The sequence below is a fragment of the Aspergillus udagawae genome (genome assembly GCF_001078395.1).
Source record: "Aspergillus udagawae IFM 46973 DNA, scaffold_7, whole genome shotgun sequence".
Taxonomy (NCBI): Eukaryota; Fungi; Ascomycota; class Eurotiomycetes; order Eurotiales; family Aspergillaceae; genus Aspergillus; species Aspergillus udagawae.
This window is the reverse complement of record NW_025091270.1, coordinates 2,183,032-2,201,975: the sequence shown is the minus strand read 5'-3', so window position 1 is coordinate 2,201,975 and position 18,944 is coordinate 2,183,032. Positions and strand designations below refer to the sequence as shown.

General features: G+C 50.6%; 9 protein-coding genes across 9 annotated transcripts; 6 read left to right on the top strand and 3 right to left on the bottom strand.

Moving 5' to 3' along the window:
- Positions 1-264: 264 nt before the first annotated feature.
- Positions 265-1,536, top strand: Aud_009437 (pectin methylesterase family protein; the record flags this gene model as incomplete). Its single annotated transcript, XM_043294289.1, has 2 exons — positions 265-918; positions 964-1,536. The coding sequence occupies 2 exons, from the start codon at positions 265-267 to the stop codon at positions 1,534-1,536; spliced, it is 1,227 nt and encodes a 408-aa protein (XP_043150224.1).
- Positions 1,537-2,117: 581 nt separating this feature from the next.
- Positions 2,118-3,713, top strand: Aud_009436 (putative MFS maltose permease; the record flags this gene model as incomplete). Its single annotated transcript, XM_043294288.1, has 1 exon — positions 2,118-3,713. One exon carries the CDS (start codon positions 2,118-2,120, stop codon positions 3,711-3,713), a length of 1,596 nt encoding a protein of 531 aa, XP_043150223.1.
- Positions 3,714-3,946: 233 nt separating this feature from the next.
- Positions 3,947-4,441, top strand: Aud_009435 (putative integral membrane protein; the record flags this gene model as incomplete). Its single annotated transcript, XM_043294287.1, has 1 exon — positions 3,947-4,441. One exon carries the CDS (start codon positions 3,947-3,949, stop codon positions 4,439-4,441), a length of 495 nt encoding a protein of 164 aa, XP_043150222.1.
- Positions 4,442-4,846: 405 nt separating this feature from the next.
- Aud_009434 (Zn(II)2Cys6 transcription factor) lies at positions 4,847-6,603 on the top strand (the record flags this gene model as incomplete). Its single annotated transcript, XM_043294286.1, has 3 exons — positions 4,847-5,640; positions 5,688-6,138; positions 6,190-6,603. 3 exons carry the CDS (start codon positions 4,847-4,849, stop codon positions 6,601-6,603), a joined length of 1,659 nt encoding a protein of 552 aa, XP_043150221.1.
- Positions 6,604-6,647: 44 nt separating this feature from the next.
- Aud_009433 (pepsin-like aspartic protease) lies at positions 6,648-8,153 on the bottom strand (the record flags this gene model as incomplete). The annotated part of the gene is made up of 3 exons (XM_043294285.1): positions 6,648-7,543; positions 7,594-7,918; positions 7,965-8,153. 3 exons carry the CDS (start codon positions 8,151-8,153, stop codon positions 6,648-6,650), a joined length of 1,410 nt encoding a protein of 469 aa, XP_043150220.1.
- A 1,671-nt stretch (positions 8,154-9,824) lies between these two features.
- On the top strand, positions 9,825-10,201 carry Aud_009432 (uncharacterized protein; the record flags this gene model as incomplete). The annotated part of the gene is made up of 2 exons (XM_043294284.1): positions 9,825-10,082; positions 10,133-10,201. The coding sequence occupies 2 exons, from the start codon at positions 9,825-9,827 to the stop codon at positions 10,199-10,201; spliced, it is 327 nt and encodes a 108-aa protein (XP_043150219.1).
- A 1,422-nt stretch (positions 10,202-11,623) lies between these two features.
- On the bottom strand, positions 11,624-13,169 carry Aud_009431 (uncharacterized protein; the record flags this gene model as incomplete). The annotated part of the gene is made up of 3 exons (XM_043294283.1): positions 11,624-12,196; positions 12,249-12,340; positions 12,434-13,169. 3 exons carry the CDS (start codon positions 13,167-13,169, stop codon positions 11,624-11,626), a joined length of 1,401 nt encoding a protein of 466 aa, XP_043150218.1.
- Positions 13,170-14,733: 1,564 nt separating this feature from the next.
- erg13A (putative hydroxymethylglutaryl-CoA synthase) lies at positions 14,734-16,299 on the top strand (the record flags this gene model as incomplete). Its single annotated transcript, XM_043294282.1, has 4 exons — positions 14,734-14,793; positions 14,862-14,964; positions 15,012-16,075; positions 16,123-16,299. 4 exons carry the CDS (start codon positions 14,734-14,736, stop codon positions 16,297-16,299), a joined length of 1,404 nt encoding a protein of 467 aa, XP_043150217.1.
- A 983-nt stretch (positions 16,300-17,282) lies between these two features.
- On the bottom strand, positions 17,283-18,757 carry Aud_009429 (putative amino acid transporter; the record flags this gene model as incomplete). Its single annotated transcript, XM_043294281.1, has 2 exons — positions 17,283-17,339; positions 17,393-18,757. 2 exons carry the CDS (start codon positions 18,755-18,757, stop codon positions 17,283-17,285), a joined length of 1,422 nt encoding a protein of 473 aa, XP_043150216.1.
- Positions 18,758-18,944: the final 187 nt, after the last annotated feature.

Below are 18,944 nucleotides of genomic sequence, written 5' to 3'. Positions count from 1 at the left end.
CTCTCCATTGACAATTTATGCGGGGTACTCCACCGGCGATACAAGCTCATTGGAGGAATAATTCCAAGAACCTGAATTATCCGTGGATAAAGCCTCAGAAAGCTTAAGGAATCCTAAATGGATCTATAGATTATTCCTTCAGCTCCACAACGGATATAGCTTCATTCCAACTTTATCCGCACTTTTCCCGGGACTCTTTATCAAGGGGCCAGTTTCCCACCGAGATGACTGTGCAATTGCTTCACTGTCAAGACAATAGACAAAATGAGGCCATCTTCCGCTCTTCTTGCCCTGGGCTTGCTCCCTGAAGCTCTCGGAAAGGGCACTCGACCTGCAGAAACATACAAATCGTGCCAAAGAATCACACCTGATCCTCTTCAGGGCTGCCCCCACGGCACTCTCTTTGTCAGCCAGAACGATGACCGAGCTCATTTCAAGTCTATCCAAGCGGCCATCCACTCGCTGCCCAATGATACCTCTTCCCATGTCATCCTTATCGGGGCTGGAACCTATGTGGAGCAGCTCAATGTGACACGGTCCGGACCTCTCACGCTCCTGGGCCAGTCGAATCGCCCCTGGCAGCGGGAGAGCTATGGCCATATCGACACCAACACCACCGTCCAGAACGATGTTCAGATCTACTGGAACGCAGCCAACCACAATGCCGCATTCCCAGACAATGTTTACACCGGCGTCCTGACTGTCGGTCCCACTTATAACGCAACCATTACCGGTGCGGGCCCAACAGGATATCCGGTGCCTGCCAACACATCTTTTGGATGCTCCGACTTCCGGGCGTACAACATCGACTTTCGCAACGAGTACGTTCCATATGCATATGGACCTGCCCACGCCGTAGGCTTGGGCTATGCAAACGCAGGATTCTACTCTTGCGGTCTCTACAGCTACCAGGATACTGTATGTTGCTGAAGAATCTTGAGAGGACACCGCTGACGAATACAGTTGTACGTGGGAAAACTTGCCAATGCTTATTTCTACGACAACGTGATTGCGGGTCAGACCGACTTTCTCTATGGCTTTGGCACGGCATTCATCGAAAAGACAACCCTCTCCCTGCGCCGATGTGGTGGCGGCATTACAGCCTGGAAGGGCACCAACACCACTTTCGAGAACAAGTACGGTGTCTACATCGCCGATTCCCAGGTCATCGCAGCCAATTCATCTATTGTAAACAGTATCAAGGGACAGTGCTCACTGGGGCGCCCCTGGAATAACCTCCACAGATCAATCTTCATGAACACATACTTCGACTCCAGCATTTTACCTGCAGGATACACGGTGTGGAAGGGAGCGCCCAACAACAACTTCATCAACGAGACCTTGATGGCGGTGTACGGTGTCTACGGGCCTGGATACAATCAGACCGCGGAGGAGAATGGCAATGTCACCCAGATTTTGAACAGAAAGCAGGTGGCGCCGTATGCTCGTCCGGTTGATGTGTTCATGACGCCAGAGGGACATCGGCCCAACATTGCCTGGTTGGATCCGATCGCGGCGAGCACCGGAAGGCCTTAGACCCCATATCCGGATGGCACGATGGTAATCAGCAATACATCACATCCCATAGAACAGTCTCTGGGTTGGGTTCAGGTGGATTAGCTGAAGCGCAAAGTTAGCTTTTGTCAGTGCGGCCGTTGTCTCACTGTCCCTCAATGTACTCTTATTTTTACGAGTCTGAACAAATTACTGCTTTGATATGAGTCAAACAGTGTCCTGTATCTCCAGTGATGATAATGACAGCAACCAGCCCGTCGCTCCGACTTGCATCCGGCTTGCCTCCGAGTAGAGGCCGACTTGCATCGCCGTAGCCAATGAGAAAGGAGATAAGCTCGTGTACCCGTCCATCTGCTGGACCCCCACATGGAAATATGTGGGGTAAAGCAAAATTCCCCAGATCGTCCTGCATCAGAAGGGTCCTTGACTTTTCTGGCGCATCTCGAGAGCAGGACGGACCTCACAATATGCAGATACACTGAATATAAATAGTGCCATATGCCTCAGGATCTCATGCATGTCCTCCAACTGCAGCCAGGCCCGTCTAGCACTCGAGTGTGCTTTGCTGGCCGTCTTGCTAAACATTTAGTCGAGATATGACCATGTCCAACAATCCAGACGCTATGGAGGGACAAAAGCCTCGACCTCTCGTGGAGGGCAAGAAAGCCGCCCGCAAAGAACAGTCCATGACGCTCTGGCAAGCGATTCGCTTGTATCCCAAGGCCGTGGGCTGGTCCGTCCTCCTCTCGTCGGCACTGATCATGGAAGGATACGATTTGGCCCTACTCGGCTCCATGTACGCGTCTCCAGCATTCAATAAGAAATATGGGGTGCAGTCTGCATCCGGCAAATGGACGGTCCCGGCCTCGTGGCAATCCGCACTCTCCAATGGGGCCCGAGTCGGCGAAGTCATCGGATTGCTTATCAACGGTCTGGTTTCGGAACGACTGGGATACCGCTGGACAATGGTTTCGGCGCTGGCAGCAATGAACGCGGTTATCTTCCTCTTCTTCTTCGCTGTCGATATCAAGATGCTCCTCGCTGCAGAGATTCTGGCCGGTATTCCCTGGGGCATCTTCCAGACGTTGCCCGCCGCATACGCCTCTGAAGTGTGTCCTGTTGTCCTCCGTCCGTACTTGACGACTTTTATCAATATGTGTTGGGTGATTGGGCAGTTCGTCGCGGTAGGTGTGAATCGCGGGTCCATACAAAGAACCGACCAGTGGGCGTACCGGATTCCGTTTGCGGTGCAGTGGGCGTGGCCTCTTCCGATCCTCATTGGAATCCTCTTCGCACCCGAATCACCCTGGTGGCATGTCCGACGGGGTAATCTCCAGGGTGCTAAAAGGGCTCTGCAGCGGCTTACTTCATCCCACGATCCGAACTTCGACCCTGACGAGACCATCGCCATGATCCAGCATACGAACGAGCTAGAAAAGGCGCTTGCGAGCGGCACAAAATACACCGATTGTTTCAAGGGGACGAACCTGCGCCGAACAGAAGTTGTCTGTGTAGTTTGGTTGGTCCAGACACTGTGCGGGCAGAACCTCATGGGCTACTTTGCGTACTTTTGCGTCCAGGCTGGTCTGCCAACCGTGCGCTCCTTCGATCTCTCGCTAGCGCAGTATGCCCTCGGCTTCATTGGGACCGCAGGATCGTGGTTCCTAATGACCTACGCCGGTCGTCGCACACTGCACGTCTGCGGTCTGGCAAGCTTATTCACTTTGCTCGTGATCACAGGTAGTCTTTCTTTTGCGCCAGGAGATGATAGTGCGGCCAAGTGGGCGATCGGTGCGATGTTGATTATCTTCACCTTCTGCTACGACTTTACCATCGGACCCGTGACGTATTCGCTGGTGTCGGAACTGTCGTCTACCCGACTCAAGGCTAAGACGATCGTGCTGGCGAGAGTCGGATACAACGTCAGTAACATTGTTGTCAATGTGCTCACGAACTATCAGCTCAACTCGACGGCTTGGAACTGGGGTGCCCGCAGCGCATATTTTTGGGCCGGAACATGTCTTGCCTGCTTGATCTGGTCGTACTTTCGCCTACCGGAGCCCAAGGGAAGGACTTATGAGGAGTTGGATCTGCTGTTCGAGCAAGGAGTGTCGGCGCGCAAGTTCAGAGACACAGTGGTTGATCCATACGAGGGCGAGCAACCTGTGGAGGTGCGAGAGGAGCACCACAAGGACTAATTCGGATTATAAAAAATATATCGATTATCTATTATTCTTTTTGAAGACATAAGTAACCAATGTACAAAGCTGTGGCCTGATCTATCCCTGCATAGCGTTGCATTAGGTCTTACGGTGGCCCCACTGGCCCCTCGCCTTGTTTATTTAATCCCCTCACATCCGCAACTTCTCCTGAATCAGTTCTCTACTAGATTGCTGCACAGAATTAAACGCATCAACGCATAATAATCGGCATGGCCTCCGGACTCATCTTCGATCCACTCCAGCTACTCCGCGTCGCGCCATTAGCCACCAGCACAGGCAGCCTCGTGCATGCCCTGGTCGAGCTGTTCTCCAACTCAGCCTTCCTCCAACCGTCTATCCGGAAATCTTCCGACGCTGTCCTGCCAAAGTGGTACACGTATATCTTCAATCGTCAGATCGTCTCCGTCCTTGCCCTTAATCTAGCCACCATCTCCACCGGTGTATCGAATATTCTTCTCAGTCGGTCGCGCAGTGCTCTGCCCGTGTCGCGCACAACGTTCTACTGGGCCGGCGTTGCGGGTGCGGTGGCGCATCTCTTCTTCGTGCCCTTTGTGGCCCCTCGGATTCAACGTATAGTCGAGGAGAGCAACGAGAATGGAGCAACAGTGGAGATGGAAGAATGGCTGGGATTTCATCGCATTAGGATGTTGGTTGCAGATCTACCAGCCTGGTTGGCATTTGCAGGAGCTGTCATGGTGGTATAATTATCTATTTGCAGATGGGATATGTACAGAGTCTTCGTGGCACACCATTCGCCAACGCGTGCGAATCCGGCACGGCCATCTATAGACAGTGATAGAGTGTTTTTCAAAGCGAATTCCTGCTTCGCGTTAACCTGTTTTGAAGTCAAAGATAACTCTTTCCTTGGTTCAATCAGCATAATGTCTTAAGGATCAAGTCGAGTCACTGTAAAGTTTTGGCCTCTAACTCCAGTTACTCGCCCTATTTGCCTTCGAATTAGGCCACTCTAACATTAGCTCTCCTCTCATTGCCTTTGTATGGTTTAATCTTGGCGTGGGGTGACTCGGGAAACCCCCATGTTTTCTCCGTTTTTCCAAAGCTCCCCGCAATTCCTCTTCAATCATGCAACTAGCAATCAGACCTAAAAAATGCCCCGCGACACGCAGATGGTCAAACAAGCCTGCGATGCATGTCGACGTCGTAAAGTCAAATGCAACGCCCAGAGACCTTGCAGCCAATGTCGATCGGCCGGGCTAAGCTGTCGAACATCGCTAGTCCGACAGAAGAAAGGGCGGCAAGGGCAGTCGGCCAACGTTCTCTCTGAATTACGCACACAGAATGCCCAAGGCAATGAGCCATCTAACTCTATGATTCAAGCTCCAACAGCGACTACTTCTCCTGTGAATCCAACCAGCGGACGATGTCGATTTGCGCGCAAGGAAACTCTCCTTGCAAGTGAGCTGATCCGGGATTGCTCTGAGTATTTCTTCGCGCGCATGCAAGGTACAGTTCCCATTCTACAGGCGGAAACCTTCCAGAGATATGTAGAGCAGATGGGTCATTGTATCCATGCGTATTGCTTGGTGGTTTCCTTCTGTGCTTTTGTCATGATGCAGACGGGGTATTCCTCCTCCCAAGCTGCAGGCTCGAGATGGGCCCAGAGTATGGACACCGGGCGCGAATTGCTCGATGAAGCGACAGAAGCGCGAAGGCATCTTGATCCGCTCACTATTCCTGTCCGGCAGAGCATCACCATCGCGTTTCTTCTGTACGGGTGTCATATCGCGTTGGGCAATCAGCGCCACGCGTACTATTTCCTACGGGAAGCGACCACCTTGTACACGGCTGGCATGTTGGATGCTCAATTAGGCGCATTAGACGGTGATGAAGACGATTCCTCTTTGGCTGGAAAGCTCTTCTGGCTGCTTCTGATTTCGGAACGGTATTTTCACTCATTTGGCTCATGCATAATGGTCCTAATTCGAACAGAGCTCATGCCATTCGAAGACACCGGCCCGTCACCCTACAGGTCACCGCCAACAGTCCAACTCTGGAAGATGCATCCCCTCAAGACCCAACCAGTGCTGGATTTCGCTGTCTGGCTGACCTCTATCGCCCGTTCGACGAGACTTTCCTGGGGCTCTGGAACGGCACGCATGCCACATGCTCTCGCGAGTCGCTCATTCTTCTCGACAAACATATTTGTGATGCAGTTCCTCCCGACCTCGAGCTTCCCGATATCCCAATGGCGGACCTCCGTGTCTCGCAGCAGTGGTTGCGAACCATGATCTGGCAATTATCCACCACGGCGGGCTTTCTGTCCAGCAAAGCCAGCCATCCGTGCATGGAATTTCGGTATCCGTTACAGATTGCCCGAGACCTCTCCCTGGCGACGTGGAAGCTGTCAACACAGAGTATGGAAACTCATGGGATTGGACTGGTTAGTAAATCTTTCCCTTCCGTGCAGAACCGTGCTGATTAACTGTGACAGATTGAGAAAATCTTCGAAGTGGCCTGCACCCTCACCGATGTAATGGCTTGCCTATCGACGGCGGGACTGCGCTCGTCGGGGTTCAACTTGGGCCCGCAGGATTATTTGAAGCATTTCTTCTCGCTTGTCAACACTCTCCCTGGTGGCCGACAACGTTTTCTGCCATTGCTGTTAACAAAGGTGGGACAGACCTTGCCGTCCATGCTGCAACCCATCACGCAGCACCTGAATCTCCCAGCAGTGACCGCGGAAACTGTTGCGCCGGCCGAAAAGGCCGACTCGGAGGCCTTTGGTGACATGTGGCCGGATGACCGATCGTACAGTGACTTCAACTACGCTGAGATGAGTCGGATTGGCGACAAGACGCCAGAAATCGATGAAGCGTTCATGCAGTATCTGCAATCGAGTCCTTGATATTCTATATGGGTATCGCTCGTAACATCAAGCGACAAACAAGGCTATACAGGAGCGGACATAAGAGAGACGATTAAGCCAGCGAAAAGCAACTTCACTTTCATCTCTACATTAGCTGCTATATTGCTATGATTTCCCTCTCTTCCCGCCGTCAAAGGCACTGCAGTCGGCATATTCACCGCCGTGGTGGCCGGCGACGGCACCCGAGTCGCACCGGGCACCGCATCCTTGCCTGTCCCGATTTCGAGGATGGCATCCTCCCCGGGATTGAAGTTTGTGTTGGCCATCGAGACCTCGCGATTAGCTAAATCAAAGACGACATACGTGCTACGGAGAAAAGAGTCGCCCAAGACGGGGATTCCACTGGTACTCGTATAGATGCCGAACAGGCACATCACAGTGTCTCCGTCCATATCGATCCCACTCAAAACGAGCTCGTGAATATTGACATCGATACGGATACCGGAGAAGTCGAACGTCATAGTAATGTCTTTGTCTTTCATGGAGCACGGGAGTACCGGGACATCGTACTCAGCGTTGTGTGTGACTCCCAGACCAGAGTAGATCTTCGTGGTGAGCGATTCGGGTAGATAAGTCACGCTTGCTCCGGAATCGATGGTGACAAGAAGTGGAAACTCGGTATCTGGATATTTGGTTGCGTTTGACGCGCGCTGTCGCAAAGCAAGCCCGGTCAATATGACACGGAAAAACGTGTACACGCCGCCAGCGGGCTGGAGGGGAATTGTCTGCAGCTGTCCCAGATACTTTGCCGTGTTCACGCCTCCAAAGATAATCGTCCCACTGTGCGAGGTTACATCCTCCATCCAAAGACTGTATGTGGCTGACTTGATGTGACCAGCTTGCACCAGGGCTTGAGGAAAGCTGGAATACTCAGTGCGAGTAGCTTCAATTGCAGGAAATGCAAGACCCAATGTTCCTCCTGCATTACAGTCAGTGCATGTAGATTTGGCCACGTATGGAGAAGCGTACTATTGGAGGTGCTCTCCTCTGCTATGCCAAACTGGAATTGACTCAACATCACTCCTCCAAACTGAATAGTATCCTTGGCATAGTCGCCCGTCGCCTTCGTCCCGTCATTATATGTGATGTTGAACTCGTGATTGAGGAATGTGTAGGTCCTGGATGAGCTATTGTCATAGATCCCATACCGTTCGCAGTCATTTGCCATGTTCTGGCAAAAGTTCGACGAGGGAATATTGAACCAGGTGTCGCTGCTTCCAGTGTCTAGTACCACGGCGATCTCTTGCTCTGAGCTGCCGACTGTGACATTGACTGTGTATAGCGTCATGGCATCCTGTGACGTTAATTTCGGGTGTCATAGTGAGCTCAAAGCGACATACCTCATTTAGTAGCCCTTCAGAGAGTATCGAGGTGCGCTTCAACGGAGAGCGATGTATTTCGAGAACGTCATCGCTCCGTTGCCGATTGAGTCGGAGCTCGACAACAGCCGGGCTATCTCCTTTGCGAAGAGCAATGGCACTGCTTGTCTCAAAGACAAAGGAGAGCAAGGACAACAGTCCCTTCCTCATGATGTATATTCTCCAGCTATAGGCATAGCGCACTGGCATAGGCCACTACATATCTCATGGCCGACTGAAATCTAGGTCTGAACCGATTTGCGGCGCAGCGTCGAAAAGTGTCAAGGCAATCAGGGGATTTCAGCCTCGCCATACACGACTAGTATCGACGTTACATCGTGGTCATAGTCAATTAGAGAGACAAGGATAAAGTGGGGAACCAACATGTATGCTTGATCTTATTGGGAATTAGATGCGGCGCAGTAATAAAATAACACTAAGCGAAATGACACTACGCGCTCACTGCCACTGGGAGATCGGGAAATCGGTCAGTAATCCCCTGGGTCAATCATTAAATGTCGAGTAACGTTGGGTCCCCATATTCATGAGCAGTCCCCTTCAGTGGCATGAGGATGTTCTTCCCGACAAGGGGGCGGTAGAGAAGATCACCATGCATCTTTACTTTGCTCTACCCGAAGAGTCGGACAGAAAGACATAGCACCATCCCTGTGCGCATGCGGACTGGGACTTTTCGACTGTTCCATTTTAGAACGAAGGATAGAGTATGTTTGAAATCCGTCCGGGTCCAGTAGTGGTCATCCACTTTGGAATCGGTGATGAACGAATATTGCCTTCAACATCGGCGATCTGCTGATGTCCTAGTCAGGCGACAGATTCAAATCAAAATTCCATCCAGTGAAGGTGCCCTCAGTCAAGGGTGATTACTCTGGAGATCAGTATAGCATCTCGTATTTCAACCAGCCCTGCAAGGATCGTTGGTTCAGGGGCCGTTGAAGTACCCATGGTGACGGGGGAGGAGTCCATTGCCAATGCGATGAAGAGGAACTTTGCTGCATTGGAGGAGACAATGAAGGCAATGGAGGCAGCTGCATGATCTGCATTCTACTTGTATTTTGCCAATTGAAATAACAGGCCTGTACGCGTTAATGGTATAAAGCTCCGTCTGACCAGCGGACAAGATCTCAAACTAGGGTCCGAAGTGCAATGGTAATCTGTAACTATGCCTTTGCGATGTGCTATTAATCTGAGAGCTTCTATAATATGTCACAGATTTTCTATAAAACATGTTCTAGTGGTCTTTGTGGCTGTACTTTCCCCTGCCCAACAGTAGTTATGCAGAGGTAGGATGTCCATATCCATCTGCCTAAAGCTCTTCCACCACCTACCCACCGTTCCTACTAATCAGAGCGATATTCGCTACACCTTCTTATACCACATTACTTCATAACACATCTTATTTGACAGCCATGCGGCGAAGTGGACATTATAGCCACCAGCCACGATGACGTCATTCTCGCCCAATCTATATCGGGGGACCATGAACAAAAGGGCGTCTCCTGGGATTGATCCTTGCATGTCTATAATTTAAGTATACTAATTAAGCACCGATAGACTAATATAGTGGCGTGGCCAACGTAGTGATGATCCCAAATGACGTGCGGGCTGTCATACTACCTGCTGGAAGATGTAGATCCCTTGGCATACGTTGTGTGTCACCCACCATGATGTCTTCCAAAAGGTTAGAAGATGTTATATAAACTACACCAATCTGGAGATAAAGATCACCATTCAGTATTATCCATCTCAAGTTGTGTTATCCGTTCCAAATTCTTACACAAACCATTCCATCAGACATCTACCAGAAGTACAACAACTATCACAATGTTCCGTCGTCATCGTCCCGCCACGACCACCACTCGTACCTCTAAGCCCAGTCTACTGACTCGTCTTCGTGGTCCTAGTGCTCGCACTCGGACAGTCAAGACGAAGACTACCACGACGCGTCATGGTGGCGCCTACGGTCGTACCAAGGCCACTGCTCCCGTACATCACCACCGTCGAAAGGTCACATTGGGAGACAAGGTGTCGGGAGCTATGCTGAAGTTAAAAGGCACTTTGACACACCGACCGGCGGTAAAGGTATGATTGTCGCTGTTTATCGCGTAAATGATAGCTGACTGGTCTTATAGGCCGCTGGCACTCGCCGCATGCATGGCACTGATGGACGTGGAAGCCATCATCGTCGTGCTTATTATTAAGGACTTTGCATATGAGCTATGATGAGATACCCGACTTATGACGCCCATCTGTACTATAGTGTATTTATATTAGATTAACTTTATTCGATTATAATCTCTAAACAAGTGCTTTCGCTGGTGACCACCCCGTAAAACCGTACGACATCAGTGTGACCGACCAAGAATAGATGCATGCTCGAGGCGAGTCTCCAAGATCGCATTGAGAATGATTCCCACTACGGCCGCAATATTAAACGCCGTCTCTACAGGCAGGCTAATATCCTCCTGGAATTTCCGGAGATGCACATTCCTCTTACTGTCGTCAGCATTGAGCTGAGCTACCTTCGAAACGCGAGTATGACAGTAGTGGATGGCGAGAATTTGGTGGAGGACGGGATGTCGGCAAAAGGCGGGCTGGAGAAGGAGAGAGAAACTGTCTACAAATCGCAGAAGGTGATCAAGGGATAAGAGTAAGGTTAAGTTGTAACGCGGACGAGAAGAGCTTGGTATCAAGGGGTGGCTGAGAAAGGGATGGAGGTATGTCTAGGCAGGAGACACTTATGTATCATTGAACCCCTGTCTCAAGCATTTCAGTCAGATTATCTTAAGGATGCTCTCTATCAAATGACCTCGATTGTCAAATCCATTAAATCCCAGTCTCTACTCCGTCCGTAGTATGAGAGATTATCGCGTTGTTTAACCCGATTTGGCAATTCTTTCGCGCTGGATATCAAAACTCCGCTAGGGCGGAAATAACAGCCTGGCCACATTATAAGAACCCAACGTCAATTCCAGACTCTGATCAGTTGGCATTTCAATTGCATCAAAGATCAAAATGTCGTGCAATAATTGTCATTCCTCCGAGAAACCCTCGCAGTCCGATTCCAAAGCCCAGGGTCTCACTGCCCATGCCCTCCAGTGGATGTCAGCGGTTCTCCCGGAAGGGTCAGCACTGCTGTCCAGTTCGTGCTGCTGGCTACCAGTTCGTTCCAACATATACCTATAGTCGAGCCCTCAACTAACTGCTACTCAGACAGTTCTAGATTTCGTCTTTGCGGGTTCAGTGACCGCAGCAGGCATTCAAAAACTTCGGCCCTTCTTCTTGGCCGTCTCCGTCTTGACCCTGGCGTGGAGCATCAGTCGACAAGGCCTCAACAAGAGCAACCTACGACGAGCAATTATTTGTGCATGTCTACTAGCTTGGTCGCAGTATAGCCAACGGGCACAGCCTGCAAAGGGACATCATAGCTGTCACTGATTCTAGAGGTAACGGAGTACTTATTGTGGGTTACCTTGAGACTCAAATGCTGGAGATGTGCTATTGCCCACTAGTTAATGAGTTATCCATTGTGTACCAACATTATGTTTAAGACATCACTATGTGACTTCAAAATACAAGATTAAGATTTTATTTGCCAACGCCCCGTAGTGATCAATTTTCAGCTACTGCAACAGTCTCCGCTGGGTTTCTGGTGATTTCACCCCGTGAATCCATCTTATTTCTTCCCTATCTTCGCCGTCCCACCAACCGCGCGCCCCATGTACGTACATCCTTCGTCTTCGTTCAATCAATGGCCACATGGCCATCCAGCGTCTCCCCGCCTGACTGCCATCGTCTTGCTGAGGCGCCTGGAAAGGAGTCCCCAGAGCTCTCCACTGCTGGAGACGCTGGTTGTCCCACATGACATATCCAAATCGCCGAAGCTCACGATGCTCCTTCGAACAAATTAATTGACAGCAACGAGTATCGCGGTGGGCCCATTGCCATGCCTGTTGGGGGCCACAGTCGTTGTCGTACGCAAACGGGTTTCCCACGACCTCGGCAATTTGTTCAGGTGCGAGGTCCCTGTAGAAAGTAGCTCCAAACCCCTGTACAGAGAGTCTCTGCAAGTATTCGAGTTCATTGCGCAAAAGCCAGTTTGAGCAACGCGAGTTGCGAATCGAGATAAGCCCGAGGCGGCTGTTGTGGTTGGCTCTTGTGACAAATCGATGGAGGGCTGTCAATCCTTTCAGCAGCTAGTCAAACAGTTAGAAATATGTCATATTGTGGGACTGAGAGCTTACTTACAAAACCCCTCTTGTGTTGGCTTCCCATAGCTGCCTCCCATGTCTCGTTATCTGAGAAATAGACGGTATAGTAACCCAACTCGACGTCGTGCGCTGCGATGTGGTTAAAAGCTAGATGTGACATGGAGAGTCAACAGGAGAGATCAACCGGAACAAAAAAAGGAAAGTAGCAGGGAATAGACATACCTGGTGAGATTTTCCAGTACAAGTACTCATTAACTGCGCCGATTTGCTCCATCTCCCAGGGCGCGTGCTTGCTGAAGAATATTTCAAGTTTTTCCCGAGGCCGGAATTCAGAGGGCGATGGACGTGCATATTTGATGCCGCCACTAATCCAGCGTTCTTCTCGGTTCCGGAAGCAGAAGAGATGGTTGATCGTTTCCTGTAAGTAGAATGCCCTCGCGACACGACACCACTCGGTCTCGGAGGGGGGGCGGATGGGAAAGTTCAAAGGTGCGACGAGACCCAGGGCGTTATCGATAAAATCACTGGTGAAAAAGGTCACACTTTCATGGAACGTCACCAGAGCCAGAGCCCGTCCTATAGTCCATTTAAACGAGTCGACCAGGCGACGGTTGAAGTACAGGTCTAGGATATCGAGGACTTTTGCCCTCGTCCACAGCTCGATATTCCGAGCATGGGAGCACAGGACAGCGTATGCGAGTAGCCCTCTGGGTATGTGACGTTGAATGATTTGGAATATGATTGCAGTCTTGTGATTGTAAAAAGCCGAGTACACGGCGGAATGGCTTAATATGGCGGATTTGAGCGATTCAATGTCTGGAAGGTCGCATAGAATCTGTTGTCGGCACTCTAATGGAAGCACATTGAACGAGAATAGAGGGGATGCTTCGCGCATGTCCGCATGCTGAAGAAAAGGAGACGATGAGACCACGACAGCCGTGTCTACGGGAGAAGACATTTTGCTGCTGTTATGTCTCTGCAGAGGGAAGAGTGAAGAAGGAAGCAGGTCGATGAAGATGGTTTATATAGATCTATACTCATATCACGTGGATGTTACTGCAGCAAGTGAATGCGGCCTTCTTTGTGAAGATTATAAGGGAGTCTCCGATATAACAGGTAATGGACATGAATTATAAGGGAATCTCCGATTCTCAGCTGTGAGCAGTAAAGTTATATGGCATTCTCTGATATAAAACCGTGGATAACAAAGATCGTCAATGTCTAACAGATATTCAGCGTTAATAGGAAAACCCCGAAGAGTATTGGCCATTGGGATCCTGTCGGGTCAACCTTATGGCCAAGCTGGAGCTGAAGATTGAAGACTGATACGGGAAAGCAATGCCTCAGGATCAATGATATCCTGCCTCCACACGTCGATACCACGGACAGAACTAGATTATCAACGGCACAAGCATGCTGCCAGATCTGAAAATGAAGTAAACAACAGTCCATCCCGTCGAAAGGTACCAACAACCACCGCACGATTTACTTAAGCTGGTCATCTAACCAGCCTAAGGACGACTCGTGGGTCACACTGTGCTCTGCGACTTCGGTGAGTCTCGTGTAGGAGGGACGCACAAGCATCAGTAGATCCAGTCTAATTCCTGCAGAGCTCTAGAAAGAAGATGAACCGGCCACATAGCGCGAATATATGGAATTCTGCCTGTTTGGTGCGGGACTTGTTCGTTCCAGGCGATTAGCAAACACTGGCTGAGGGAAATAGATATGCAATCCACTCTAGAATAAACATCTGGTCCTTTCGTATTTAGTGTTTTTAGCGACGCACGAGTAGCTCATTAGGACAGCAAGAACCGATACTGATATTACCCGAGGCGAATGGAATACATCCCCCTCGGCTGTCCACCTCTCTTGAGCAAGAGATCAAGAATTTCCCAAATTCATATGACCCATGATGTCTGGGAACCTGAAAGGAAAGGAAACTGCAAGGGGTTCTTAGATGATCCACGACTCTCAAAATATATCCAGGCGCGATAAGTCTTGGATATCCCGGTAAATCTTTCACCCAAATAATCCCTTTACAGTTGGATCTCTGTCAAATATCCTATCACTATAAGTCCTTTCTCTATTGACTGCAGAGGGAGTGTCATTGTAATGTCTTTTGCGGGTAGTTGGTAGGTCCAACAACAGCATTGTGCCTACATAGACCGTAAGGCAAGATGCCGTCACCATACGAGAACCCAGTTCAAATTGACATCCAATGTCCAATTATATTAACTTATCCATCTACTTGTAACGCAACATTTCAGCCCAAAAGGCAAGGTAGGGTCTAGTCTCGGTGGAAAGGAACAGCGAAGAGGTGCAGATGATGCTCCAATGTACACTGTAGGACCCATCACAGCTGCCTGCAGTTGACCCCTCAGCTCCCTTGTTATCGATGTTATGAATGTTATAAATACATCAACTGCATTCTGAAGCTGCTCTCCATTATCTGATGATCCAGTGTCTGCACCCAATTCCATCAGTCAAATATTGAGTCAAGAATATCAGTCGTTCGACCAAGCATGCCCTCCTCCGCTCAGAACGTGGGTATCAAAGCCCTTGAGATTTATTTTCCTAGCCGAGTAAGTTCGCCCTGAGCATTGTCCCTCCTGTTGCAGTTGCTTAAGAAGCTTGGCTAACGGAAGTGCAGTACGTCCCCCAGACGGAGCTGGAGACATTCCTCGGAGCCAGCGCAGGGAAATTCACCATCGGACTCGGTCAACAGAACATGAGCTTCTGTGATGATCGTGAAGGTAAGCAAACCATCCGATGGAAGAAGCATCAACAACTCACAGCTCAGATCTCTACTCTCTTGCCCTGACCGCTGTATCCTCCCTTCTCCGCAAGTACTCGATCGACCCCAACACCATCGGCCGTCTCGAAGTCGGAACCGAGACTCTGCTGGACAAAGCCAAGTCCTGCAAAACGGTGCTGATGCAGCTGTTCGGCGACAACACTGACATCGAGGGCATCGACACATACAACGCCTGCTATGGCGGGACCAACGCCTTGCTCAATGCAGTAAACTGGGTCGAGTCTTCGGCCTGGGATGGCCGCGACGCCATCGTTGTGGCGGGAGATATTGCCATATATGAGACGCCAGCGGCGCGTCCCACCGGTGGTGCAGGCTGCGTGGCCATGCTCATCGGTCCGGACGCTCCTCTGGTGCTGGAGCCGGTCCGGGGTTCCTGCATGAAGCACGTCTATGACTTTTACAAGGCGGATTTCAAATCCGAGTACCCGCTGGTGGACGGGCAGTTTTCCAACAGCTGCTACCTGGGCGCACTGGATGCATGCTACCAGCGGTATCAGGCCAAGCAGCACGCACGGAAAGAGGCAAAGACAAACGGGGTGGCCATCAGCAACAGACACAAGGGCAGTTTCCTTGATACCTTTGACTATTTCGTTTTCCACGCGCCAAACTGCAAGCTGGTGGCCAAGGGGTATGGCCGGTTGCTGTTCAACGATTTCAAATTAGAGCCGGGGTCATTTGACGAGGTGCCGGCACAAGTCCAAGAAGCGGACTTTACCGCTTCGCTGACGGACAAGGGCCTGGAGAAGCTCTGCGTCAATCTCGCCAAGGACCGATTCGTCGAACGCGTTGAGCCGTCATTGAGCGCCCCGACTAACTGCGGCAACATGTACACCGCCAGCGTGTATGCGGGTCTTATCAGCCTGATCAGCAATGTCCCCAGCGACCGACTGCAGGACAAGCGCATCGGCATGTTCAGCTACGGCAGCGGTCTGGCTAGCACATTGTTCAGCTTCCGTGTCAAGGGCGACACGACCGAGATAGCGCAGAAGATTGGCTTGCATGATCGCTTGAGCGCTCGGACAGCAGTGTCGCCTGAATTCTATGATCAGGTGAGTTGGTTATGATGTGCGTGTCTGATCATCGGCTGACTATGTAGATGTGTAAACTCCGCGAAAAGGCATATCAGCAGAGTAGCTACACTCCCGAGGGAAGTGTCGAGAGCCTTGCCCCAGGAACCTACTTCCTGGTGCATGTGGATAATGCATATCGACGAAAGTATGACGTGAAGCCATACCTCTCTATGTGTGCGGATCAGCATGGACAAGTTGTTTAAATCAAGTCATAGTCGAGTGGGAGGAGGACAATGAGATCACTTACTTTGAGGATACTGTCATGCAACATGACTGGCCAATAGGACACTTTCAATGGACAGAGGGCAAAATGATAAGAGTGGGAACATTAAAGTACCCAAAGTATCCCTGTGTAGTGCAAGTGGAACAGTGGATCCTTACAAGGGACATACTCTAAGTAATCATCATTATTATTACTGAGTGTCATAGTGCCAAATAATAACCACTACGAATCGGAGCAGCGTCGATCAGCAATACTGCAATTCAGAATGGATATCGTTTTAGCCCATCATCTCAAGCGAATGATGGGAGGAGACTACGTATACGAGAACCAGACTAAAATGAAACTCCGGTGAAGCAAAACTGAGCTGATCCTCGTCAGACAAGACAATCACCCGGGATTTCCCGAGTGTCTCCAGCCGATGCCCGATGGCGAATTTGACAGCATTTCAAAGGTTTGGAATCCCTGGGTTCGTAAGTTCGATCCACCAGCTAACTACTTGGCACCATTCAGAGATGGTTTGTAAGAGTTTTTCTAGAATATTCCGGACTGAAGCTTAACCGTGGTTCACGCTACCGACCCATGGTGATTAGTCTGGTGAAATCAAGGGAAACCAATTTAGTCTGCTCACTTATTTAAGGTTGGTGACAGAAATGAAAGGGGAATTAGTCTAGGCGCTGTCTGACTTTTCTTACCACTTACCAGACATCGAATCGCCAATCGGTTATAGGCACTAATGTGCGAGATACGAATGGTCAGATGTAGAGAAATAGATTCATGATTCGCTTGCTCAGATATCAAAATAAACGCAGTATGTACATGCACATCATCTATGTTGAGCCAGCCGGTGGCTCGTCTAAATCATAAACTGGGAAGGGAAATGTGGTATATCGGCAACAAGTCTTGAGCCGTTCATATATGATACAACCAGCGCAGATTCAACCGTAGCTGTTGATGATTCAAAGTTTAGGTCATGCGGCATGCGAAAACACCTCTAACAGTGCCCTCCCTGTAGTTGATGATCTAGTGTCGCAGTTAGTAATTGATGGAAAATGACAGAAAGGCAGGATGCTTACAATGTCATCGATACTGGAGTAGGTACCACCGACCAGGGTGACAAGACCAATAATCAGGACGAAGACGTTCAAGGCACCAAGGGCCAAGTTCTTAGGCTCATTCCACTTGCCCTCGCGGATGAGGAGGAACCACATCAGAGCAGGGAAGTAGAAGGTGAAGCCCGAGATGAAGAGGGCAGAGGAGATGGACAGCAGGTCGGAGAAGAAAGGAATCACCTCAGCGATGATGAATGCGACGATGGTGATTACGCTGATAAGACCGAGCCAGGTGGCCCAGCCCGTTGGGGTGTTGATGAAGCGGATGTGCGAGTTCTTGAAGATGCGTCCGTGGATCAGACGGCCACAGACGACGGTGTTGATGGAGCCACTGATGAAGATGACAGGCAGGGCGATACCGAAAGCCACACGGCTGAGGGTGTGTCCGGCAGACAGCAGCGCAGGGCTCTTCACGTCCATGCCGACAAAGGCATAGATCAGCGCACCAGTGAGAGTGTAGATGAAGATCTCCACCAGACCCAGGGCCCAGATCGACTTGACAAAGTCCTTGGGGGTGTGCATCTCATCCATAAAGGAAAACTGACACATGGCGAAGCTGTACGCGAAAACGATGTTGGTGATGGCGATGAACGCATCAGTGAAGGTGGTCCCTTCCTGGGGCCAGGCGGACCACTCCACTCCGGACAGACCACCTGGTGCATCAGCGCTCCTGATGCCAGTGCCAATGATGGTGATACCAATGGCGGCAAGAATCGACACGAAGTCGACGTAGCCCAGAATAGCCATTTCGGCAAAGCTAGGAGGGATGGCGACCAATAGCAGGATGATGGCAGAGACAACGCCGAACACGACGGAGCAGATAGAACTCTCGGTGATGTTGGTAAAGGCAATGGTGCCGGTGAGGCAGTGCGAGCCGGTCAGGAAGGTGAGTTGGAGGATAAGCATGACATTGATCAATTCATAGCCGAAGCGGCCAAACATGAGCCGTCCCGCATCGGGATAGTGGGCGACTTGAGGGAACTTGAGCTTGACCTGACCGACAACATAACTGGTATAGATGGCGACGAATCCAAGACCGACACAGCAGAGGACACCAGGCACCATACCCAGAGTAGCGAAGGAGGAGGGGATTGACAGACTACCAAGCGCGATGGCCTCCACAATGAGCACGACGGTGAGACGCTTCCATCCGAGACGGCTGAATTTCTTCACACCGTGCTCGTAGATGTGTCTTTCCGCCTCGCTCATCTCCCCGATCATGTCTCCATCGTACTGGGGAGGAGCGAGGAATTTCTCGCCCTTCTCATTGCCGGCTCCCACGGCCTTGCCGGTATCAGAGTAGTCGGAAATGTCGACTGAGGACCCCATGTTGAAGGGAAGAGCAGTGCTGAAGAGAGTGAGAGAGGAAAGGGAGAGGAAAGGTGGACTGAGCCCCGAGATCGAACCGTCTTCCTAAGAGTCGTGAGATGGAAGAGCAGAGGGAGAGGAAAGTGCTTTATAACCTGGTCGAAAGGGGGCGGGAATGGGTGTGGAGTGGAAAAGTGAGGCAGAGACG